This window comes from Gekko japonicus, unplaced genomic scaffold (assembly GCF_001447785.1).
Source record: "Gekko japonicus isolate JY-2015 unplaced genomic scaffold, Gekko_japonicus_V1.1 scaffold1161, whole genome shotgun sequence".
In the NCBI taxonomy this organism is placed as follows: Eukaryota; Metazoa; Chordata; class Lepidosauria; order Squamata; family Gekkonidae; genus Gekko; species Gekko japonicus.
Genome location: NW_015171538.1, coordinates 312,693 through 322,865, shown reverse-complemented (window position 1 = coordinate 322,865; position 10,173 = coordinate 312,693). Strand labels below are relative to the sequence as shown.

The following is a 10,173-nucleotide window of genomic DNA, read 5'->3' as shown; positions in this document are numbered from 1 at the left end:
AAAAATCCATCTGCCCCCCACCATCTTCCAACTGACTGACTTATCAGTTTCATCTGGCATTCTCCCCCTGACCCTCCTTCCTGCATATGTGTTTTAACCATTATTTTTAACTTTTTGCGCTATGCATTTCAAAAACTTGTTTTAATTTTTTTTGTTAGCCCCCTTGGGGACCCTAAGCTGGGGGGGGGGGGAGAGAGAGAGAGGCCTTATTTCCTTCAGCTGGCAAGGAGAAATTAGATATACTGATATTTTGACCATTTTCTGAGTTCCTTTCTGGAATCTGTAAAAATACACAAACAAAGGACAGAACTAATACTTGAGCAATAGGACTCTTGCTTCTGCAGACTGTATGCTGGATCTTAAAATCTGCTCCTACTAAGTGGGGAATCTTCTATTCAAGAGTTTCTGAATTAGCAAAACAAAACTTTTGCACCCAACCCTAAATCAGAATTTAGGCTGTCAGATTCATGCTCATGTGAAATCTTAATTCTTCATCTATTAAAATTTTCACCAGTTCGTCTGAATTAGAAATGTGCCATATATCCCTCTTAGAATAAAGTCTGCTGTCAGCCTACAGGAGCTAAATAGTTCCCTCTTATTTTGGGACTTCCCATTTTCAATCTGCCTTGCTGATTCAGATACTAGTTTTTGTGGTTTGGAAATTAAAATGTCCTGAGGATGGCATTTTAAACTATGGTTTTCTAAGGCTAAGCCAAAGATCTAACCAGAAAATTTCCCATGAAATTTAAACTATGCTCTTTCCTTCACTGTTCCACAGCTTTCCCATTACTATCAGAATAATTTTTAACTTTGTGCTGTTTTCAAATGAACAGCATTCCAGAACATGAGAAACATGTCTTATTCTTACCAAATTAAGACGGAGTTGTAAGGCTTCATGCATCATTTGTCTAGCTTTAACATCATCCTGATATCGTTCTTCCCTCCAATTGCTTAATATCTAGGAACAAAAAAAGCAGTTAGCACAACAGACATGTTACATATTTCTGCTTGAGTTTTTTTTGATACAGAATATCATACTTAATCTCTATTACAGAAAGTTTCTTTCAATGTTGTTTGCTATTAACCTTCAACTCTTTTTGCTTATTTTAAATACTGTATGATAATGGAAACTACCATTTGTACATTTAATTTGTTTGCCAAGCTACATCTGTGATATTGTGCAAAGAAAAAAACATTCTTTACCCCATTTTCACTGGAGCTTTTGTATGCACTATATTCTCAGGATGCAATTCAATATGCTGTAGAAGTATGAGCTTCCCACTAATGCCTGTGAGCAATGGGCCCTTTCTAGTGTTCACAAATACCTTTCAACTAAAAAGAAAAGGAAGCCTCTACAGTCACAGAGATTTACATCATGCTCCAGAGATAGTACATAAGAACATTAGAACATAAGAGACGCCAATGTTGGATCAGGCCAAAGGCCCATCCAGTCCAACACTCTGTGTCACACAGTGGCCAGAAATACCAGGTGCCATCAGGAGGTCCACCACTGGGGCCAGGACATTAGAAGCCCTCCCACTGTTGACACCCCCCCCAAGCACTAAGAAGACAAATCATCACTTGCCCCAGAGCCTGTTAACAGTTACTGGAGAAGACTGGAAGTCAAGACTGGAAGGATGGTTACATTAGAACATTTAAACTATACTAGTGGTTGCTAATCCTGGATATGGCCCAATCCAGGTGAAAGTCTAGGAGAGCTGAATCAAAGAGAAAGAATTAAAGGCAGTTAAAGTGGAAGTGGGGGAAAGTATTGGGTAATGCAGCAGTTGAAACTAGATATACAAACTAGATAGACACAAACGACTACGTATCTATCTCTTGCAGTAACACACGGGATGCTATACTAATTTGTGTATTACTGCAGCAGACTGACAATATCTTCCCCCATGGTGTGGCCCCTTAGTACACTCCCAGTGTCCAGATGGAAGACCTATATGACCTGTGCAAGCAGCTTGGTTTATTCCCTCACTGCTCCAGTCCTTCATGGAGGTAGGCTGATGATACTTACTGGGTCCACATAGATCTTCCATCTAGCCATTATGGGCATGGCATGAAACTGTACCAAAGAAAGCAGTTCACATGTTGCAATGGCAATACAGGAATTGAGCACTGAAAAGCAAAGATCAAATGCATGGCTGGCTCTACAAGGTGGCCACCTTGGGTGACAATATTTGAGGGGGGGCAGCAATCTCTACTACCATCGCTTCACCCTTACCTCTGTTGTGGTGTTCCTCACTAAGGAGCCTGAGCAGCTAAAGCTCTTCCTTCCTTGCTATTCAGGCATCTTTTAAAATAGCAAGGCAAGCTACATGTGCCCACTGGGGCTTACTAAACTCTCACAAGGGTTTGAGAAGTTGAATGGACATTACTGGTTTTCTGCACCGTCATTAAAAGATGCCTAGTTTCTCCTGGGTGCTGGGCAAGCAGTGAGAGAGAGGAGTGGAAATGGGGCAGCAAGGATGGCAGATAGAAATCTCTGTTGAGCCACCGATGAAACAGAAGCCATGCTGAATCCTGTGCTTTTGATCTGCCTTCCCCAATCCTAAATAAAGTGGCATGGTCCCACTAGTTTTAGTGTGATTTATTGTCCTTAATGTGCTTAGAAGAACTAGGTCTGTGAGCCCATGGAGTTTGGGGCTTCTGTTTCTCAAAAGGCAATTCTCCAAAAGGAGTTCTTCATTAAGTGAAGTAGGGTTTCCAAAGATGGTTTGCAATTAGGCAAGGCAATCCTGCTATTAAAAGGATTTTTTAAAAAAATCTCACTCAATGTACACAAACCTGGCATAGCATAGATGCTAAGAGTAGAACTAGATGATAGTTCATGAAGATAGTTTCAGAGGGTAGCCAGGTTGGTCTGCAGTAGAATGCTTAGATCTGAGTCCAGTCGCACCTTAGAGACCAACAAGATTTCCAAGGTACAAGCTTTCAAGAGTCAAAGCTACCTTCGTTGTCTGTGTCTGATGAAGGGAGCTTTGATTCATGAAAGCTTATACCCTGAAACTTTTGTTGGTCTCTAAGAGGAGCTGCGGTGGCTCAAGTGGTTAAGACGCTGAACTGCAGGCTGTGGAAGGTCGGTAGTTCAGCAGTTCGAGACCTGAGTGTGCCGCACGATGGAGTGAGCTCCCGTCTCTAGTTCCAGCTCCTGCCAACCTAGCCGTTCGAAAGCAAGAAATTGCAAGTAGATAAATAGGTACCACTTCAGTGAGAAGGTAACAGCGTTCCATGCACCTTGGTGTTTAGTCATGCCGGCCACGTGACCACGGAAATGTCTTCGGACAGCGCTGGCTCTTCGGGTTTGAAACAGAGATGAGCACCACAACCCTAGAGTCGGATTCGACTGGCTTTCGAGCAAGGGAACCTTTACCTTTACTTTAAGGTGCTACTGAACTCAAATGATAGTCCATGAGTCAGACAGAGGAATACTGCATGTGCACCCTCAGTGTTTTGGGCCAGTCAGGAAAGAAGGACTCCTCAGGAGAAGAGAAGTCCTGTGTAGCCAGCACTGAAGCAGTAGAAGCTGGCAAATAAGAAGATGAACTGCAGGCTTGTCAGAGTTCACAGCTGACACGGAGCCACCAGCACCTTTCAGCCCCCTTCCAACAGATGAAACCCAGGTGGTCATTACCAGCCCTCCAGTTTCACCCACACCCTTTGAGTTCCAGAGATGAAGGCTTAGAATGGAGCTCCAAGAAGACAACAGTAAACGTCTCTTGGCTTGATGCCAGCTGCTCACTGATTATGAGAAGCTGCAGGGTTACTCCCAATCAGTTGTCTGCAAGTAAAACCTTGCAGCAGATGCCTATAAAAGCCAATCAAGAAAGACTGCTCAATGTGGAAACAACGAGTCAGCACTCAGTAAACACAGGTCCTGATTCTGCTCTACTCACCTTCAGACCCACTTTGGACTTGGATATCAGACCTTGCCTTCTGGACCATGCTCTGAACTGGACTCTGCTGTCTGGTAACTGACCTTCTGGACTGAATCTCGACTCTGACTTTGGACTCTGACAGCTTGCACCCAGACTCCAATTCTCGGAATGAGTCAACTAATGCTCCCTGGGCCATTTGGGGGTGGGAAAATATCATGAGGGGGAAGACAGAAGCATCTTCTCCCCTGTGTCATGGTCCTGATCCTAATTGGGCCCTGTGGCACTTGAAGAAAGAAGTTCTTCACAGTTTCCATCTAGCTGTGGGGAAAGCAAGTTCCCCCAACTCTCCTCATGGTCAAGCATATCCTTTAGCTCAACCCTAAGAAGAAGAAGAGAGAAGAGGTTGGATTTATACCTCACCCTTCACTCGGAGTCTCAGAGCGGCTTACAATTTCCTTTCCCTTCCCCTCCCCACAACAACACCCTGTGAGGCAGGTGGGGCTGAGAGTGGTCTGACAGGAACTGCTCTTTTCAAGAACAACTCTGACAGAACTATGGCTTGCCCAAGGTCATCCAGCAGCTGCAAGTGGAGGTGTGGGGAATCAAACCCAATTCTCCCACTACACCAAACTGGCTCTTCCCTGGCTGCAATCTGAGAAGTATCGAGGTCAAATTTAACTTTAGCCAGGAGCCTCGTGTGTGTGTGTGTGTGTGTGTGTGTGTGTAAAGTGCCATCAAGTTGCAGCCAACTTATGGTGACCCCCCCATAGGGTTTTCAAGGCAAAAGACTAACAGAAGTGGTTTGCATTGTATTCCTTTGGGTAGTGACCCCTGGAATTCCTTGGCTGTCTCCCATCTAAATACTAACCAGAGGGGAGGGGCTGTGGCTCAGTGGTAGAGCATCTGCTTGGCAAGCAGAACATCCCAGGTTTAATTTCCAGAATCTCCAGTTAATAGATCTGGCAGCAGGTGATGTGAAAGACCTCTGCCAAAGACCCTGGAAAGCCACTGCCAGTCTGAGTACACAATGGTGACTTTGATGGACCAAAGGTCTGATTCAGTATAAGGCAGTTTCAGGTGACCCTGCTTACCTTCCAACGTCTGACAAGATCAGGATAGGCTGGGCCATCCACATCATGGCAGTGTGTTAAGCTGTTTTAGGCAAAATGTTCTCTCTCAGCCCTCTGAATTAGGTCTCATGGATCTGTCCCACAAATGGTAATGCTTTCTCCTGATACAAAAGCTTTGAAACAGGGCAAACACCAGGAGAAAGTACTACCATTAACAGAATGGGTCCATGGAACTGGCTACCTATAGCACACTGGGTTCGCTTCAAGGTCCTGTTTCTTACCTATAAAGACCTATATGGCCAGCGGCCTGCATACCTGAGGGACTGCCTTTCCCCATATGTTCCCCAGAGAGTACTGTGGTCAGGTTCACAAAACCTCCTTGTACTCTCCTGCATGAAAGATGCCAGGCTGGCCACAACCAGGGCTAGGGCCTTCTCGGTCACAGCTCTGCTTTGGTAGAATGAGCTCCCTGAGGACATCAGGGCCCTGAGGTATTTATTAAAATTCCACAGGGCCTGCAAGACAGAGCTCTTCCACCAAGCATTTGAGTGAGATGCCATATTAAATGGCCTACCATCAGTCCGAGTAACTATGCCCTATAATCTACTCTTGGCTGCCTGCTTTAACATCTGCGCCCATATTGAAGAACTAAGTGCTAAGGAGCCAGACACCAGCTGCTGATTTCCCCTATGCTGGCCAATAGGACAGGGTTTTTTTTGCCATCTTATATATGTTGTACCTCTAAATGGATTGATGATTTTAAATTGTTTAAATTGTTTTTATTGTCTTATGATGCCAATGGCCCTGTTAGCCACCCTGAACCTGCCTTGGCAGAGCGGGTGGGGTATAAAACAAACAAACAAATAAATAACCCAACCCCACATCTATAAACTGGGAATAAGAAATATTCGCATACACAGCAGACCAGTACACACAACATATTATAAATATAAGAAGTCTTTGCATGAAAGACCTCGAATGATGAAAAAGTTATCTGAAGGCTTGCTATCATCGTTATTATTATTATTAGCCTCAAAACCTTTACTCAAAACTCCATAGATTCACAGACTTGTTATTGGGTACTATAGATTTAAACACACTAATGGCAAGGATTTCCATTAAAACTGAGCTCACCAAAAGTTTCTCATTGGTTCTCAGTTCCTAAACCATTGAAAGAGCAGAAGGGCTGGTGTCAAAAACACTACAGTAGGTTGATGGAATGGGCTATTTTGGACTAGCAGCTGTTTGATCATAAATGGGAAATTTTGGAGGGGATGTGATTTCCAAAACTTGAAGGAATATTCCATCATTGATCTTCCATCATTAGTTTCCTGAAACTGATAAGGAATATTTTTCAATTTTATTTGCCATCTGTAGGGAATCCATTAGTATAATTGATTTGCATCAGAGGCAGAGCATAAAACTATCTACTTATTTTTACCTGATTAACTTGATTTTGTAGAGATGTGAGAAGCCCTTCTCGCTGCTCATCCTGTCCCTTAAGGCAAGTAAGAACCAAAGAAAGGAAAGGTTGCTGACTCAAAAGAGACATGCTTTAAAAGAGGCAGAGACAAGATTCAATTAGTAATGTTATTTTGATACATCCTGTCTCCAACCCCTTCCTTCCCTTTGTCTGCGCTTTCCCTGAAAGGGTTTGTTCCCATATGTCTGCAGCTCAGTAGTAGAGCACTTCTTTGCACTGGAAAGCCCTCGGGTTCAACCCACTCTGGCATCAGTTAAAGGATTTTAGGTAGGAGGCATTAGTAAAGGCCTTTTTCTGCCCGAGATCCTTCATAGCTGCTACACATCCTGGTAGACAATATTTAGTCCAAGAGACCAATAGTCTAGCTCAGGATAAGGCAGTGTGTACTTCGGCAGCAATCTAAAGCCTTACAAAGCCAAAGTGAGTGATTAGGCCAACAGTTTTCCAACTACTTGGGTATCTCAGGAAGTAAGCTGGGAAGATCAATAAATGCAAACAAACTTTTTCCAAAAGCTTTTCTCACTTTACTGATCTTGCTCTGAAATAAGAAACACCAGAGGACTGTCACATCAGTAGCCAATGTAAAATGATGCACCTTCAAATGCATCAAAGCCACCTCTTCAATATTCAGGGTTCCCTGGCAGACCAATTAATGCAGAAAAGGTTCTTTGAATGTAGAATGTTTGAATCTGTCAGTAGAACACATTAAAGAGCCAATAGAGGCTAATGATTTTTTACTTGGACATGGCAAAAAAAGAGGCCAGCCAAAAATACATGTGCCCTATTTCCTGACTCATCAAAAACAGGTTTTTTGTGTACTCTTGCCTTCAGAAATGAACTAGCTGCTGTCCCCACATCTTGTCCCCTCCCAACCCACCCAGTGGCAGGATATGCAGAAATTTTCTTTCTTACAAGACAGAAAGTGGCAAGATGTTTCTGTTCTCTGACCCTTATCTATCTATGGCATGTCCTCTGTAAATTTAAACCAAAGATTTATGCAATACTCCAATTTCAATCCCGGTGCAGAAGAAGCAAATGGCATTACACTTAATGCTTTCAAGCCTTGCTAATTAAATAATGCTACTGATGGATCAGAAACTACGAGTTAGTCTACAGTAGATTAGAGTTAAAATATGGTTAGTGTGACTGAAACTAGCAATCATGAAGTGGAATATGGAGGGTAAAGGGAAAGAAAGCAGGAAAAGGTTAAATTTTCTGAGGAAGGCTTTTGAATTTAGACAAGTGTGAATTCATGCAGAAAACGGGAACTTTACAGTAGAGAATACTGTATACTTTTATACTGACTGTAATGAATGTATCCCTAAATCACATCTAGAGTTGTCACACTGACCAAGCATGGCTTGACAGGGAAGCAGGCTTTCATATGAAAGCAAAATATTGTAAAAATACATTATTTCCTTTGAAAATGGCTTAGTAAGTGTGGTTGTGATGGACACCTGACATTTAAAGTGCCTATGATGTCACTTTTATTGAATTACACAACAAGTGTTTGGCATTTTTTAAAAAATGTGACATTTCCCAGAGCACCAGTAATGACATTTAAGAAGCGGACTCTAGTCCACAAAGCTTACGTTACAATAAATCTATCAGTCTTTAAGGTGCCACAAGACTCTTCTCCTATTTTGCTTAACAATACATACTGCTGGTTTTCTTTCTAACTGCATCCAAACAGATAGACCAAGCAGAATCACTGCTGGACACACACATAAGAGTTTTTAATAAAACAAATCTTCATTGCATGACAGAGATAATGATTTTGCAAAGCAATAATCTGACTTGCTTTCTCTAATGGAAGCACAAACCTTCCTAGCCAGTCTTGTGTGTCAAATATTATTACTATAAGGTGCACTAATTTCTTTTCCTAATCAAATCTACCTCTTTTGCTTCTGCCTGTCTCTCTCCTTCTTGGAAGATGATCCCAAATGCTGGCCTTTCTCTAGCTCTTCTCCAGCGGCTTTCAAGACTCTGCCTTGAACAGAAGTTGGCAGCTTTGCAATCAGGGGAGCCACTAGCCACACACCTTGTCGTTCAGAGGAACTAGAAGTATGAAACATACAAGACCCCATTCAAGAAACCTATTATTAACTAAATTCAGCAACTGCTTCAGAGTAAAGAGGCAGATTTTTTTGACAGCCTACAATAGGAAATGTTTTAAGGTAAGCATGTTGTTTCCAGATACTTGGAATTAATACCACAATCATGGTTACAAACAACAAGCAGCAGCCTACAATTTGTACCTCTGTCAAGCATCCTTGCACAAAAAAATTTACATAATGTTTCAATCCTACTCATCAAAACCCATTCAGATTTATTTCATTACCTGAGGAATGTCTTTTTATTGTTCTGCCTTGTAATATTTGTGTCAGCATTTCCAACAGAGATTGGATTGAAGAGGCCTATACCAGAGTTAGAAGAGTTATTGTTTAGATCAGCGGATTGCTGGAACACCTCTATTGTCGCCTTTGCAATATTATCCAACAAGCTGTTCATTTCAGCCACAGACCCAGAACCCTACAGTGAAACATAAGTAAACTAGCACATTCATGGCAAGTTTTCTTGTACACTAGGATAATTTTTTTCATGTACTTGATTGAGTAAAACAGTAAGCAAGGAAACACTCACCGGCTCCTTCATGCACTGTTTGATCATCAGCTGGAGTTCCAGCCATGACTGCCTGAGAGTCCACTGGTCCAGGTTCTGTGCAAAGAAGAAAATATTTATTTCTTTTAAAAAGAATTGCTTCTCCAATTAACTCAGCATGTCTTTTGGCTCACATCTATTCTTTATGCACCTTCTATGAGACACACCTTGTTCTTTTCTGCTGCCTGCTGTGAAACATTGTGGATTTGGCCCATGCAGTGAGCGGGATGATGCATTGAAGGAACCAGTCTTGAGTAAGGGGGCTCTATCTAACTATATGAGCAGAGATTATTTTCTCACATTTCAGCTTTTGACTGAAGACAGATATGACATTGGATGTTATGTACACATTATGTAGCACAAGGCTACCATCAAAAATAGCACCTTATAGTCACTAATTGATTATTGTATGGCATTGTAGCTCTTAGTGTTTTGCTAGTGGTGAGCTAGACTTGTTTTTTAGGAGCTAAGAGAGCTCTGAAAGATGTGTAACTGACCCAAGGTCATCCAGCTGGCTTCATATGGAGGAATGAGGAATCAAACCTGGTTCTCCAAATTAGAGTCCACCACTCTTAACCACTACACCAAACTGGTTCCCTACAGGGTCACTTATCCCATCTAGTGACATCATCATGTTGCACATTTCCCATCCATTCCCAGTGGCAGCCAGTGTTTCATCAGATGTTCCCTGACTGTAACTCCTTCCTCTCTGTGTTTTAGCTGTGTATGTGTCTTGTTTAATTGTAGTTTTAAATTGTTTTTAGCCTACATATTTTAAAGTTTGATTTAATGGTTTTGATTGCTTGTCACCTTGGGGACCCCAAACTGCACATGAATGTGGCATAAAATATTTAAAATAAATAAACAAATAATAAATGATACAGTGTAGAAGCTGTACATGGAAATGTACAACAGTAAGTAGCCTTATTGGTCCACAGATTATCGTTTTCTGTCATCCTTCCCCCTTTTTGTTTTCTTTGAGCTTGTTGCTATTTACTCCACTTACTGTGTCACCTAAGATCAGTCTTCAATTTGTCATTATAAAATTACGATGTCTTATTCTGTATCT

General features: G+C 42.0%; 1 protein-coding gene across 1 annotated transcript in view; it reads right to left on the bottom strand.

Annotated features, from left to right (window-relative positions):
• The window catches only part of MED12L (mediator complex subunit 12 like), a 240,815-nt gene that overhangs the window by 26,619 nt on the left and 204,023 nt on the right, over window positions 1–10,173 (bottom strand). Inside the window, 5 exon segments of the mRNA XM_015419617.1 lie at window positions 869–958; window positions 6,402–6,513; window positions 8,340–8,501; window positions 8,785–8,975; window positions 9,087–9,161. Of these exon segments, the coding sequence (XP_015275103.1) occupies window positions 869–958; window positions 6,402–6,513; window positions 8,340–8,501; window positions 8,785–8,975; window positions 9,087–9,161 (630 nt within the window).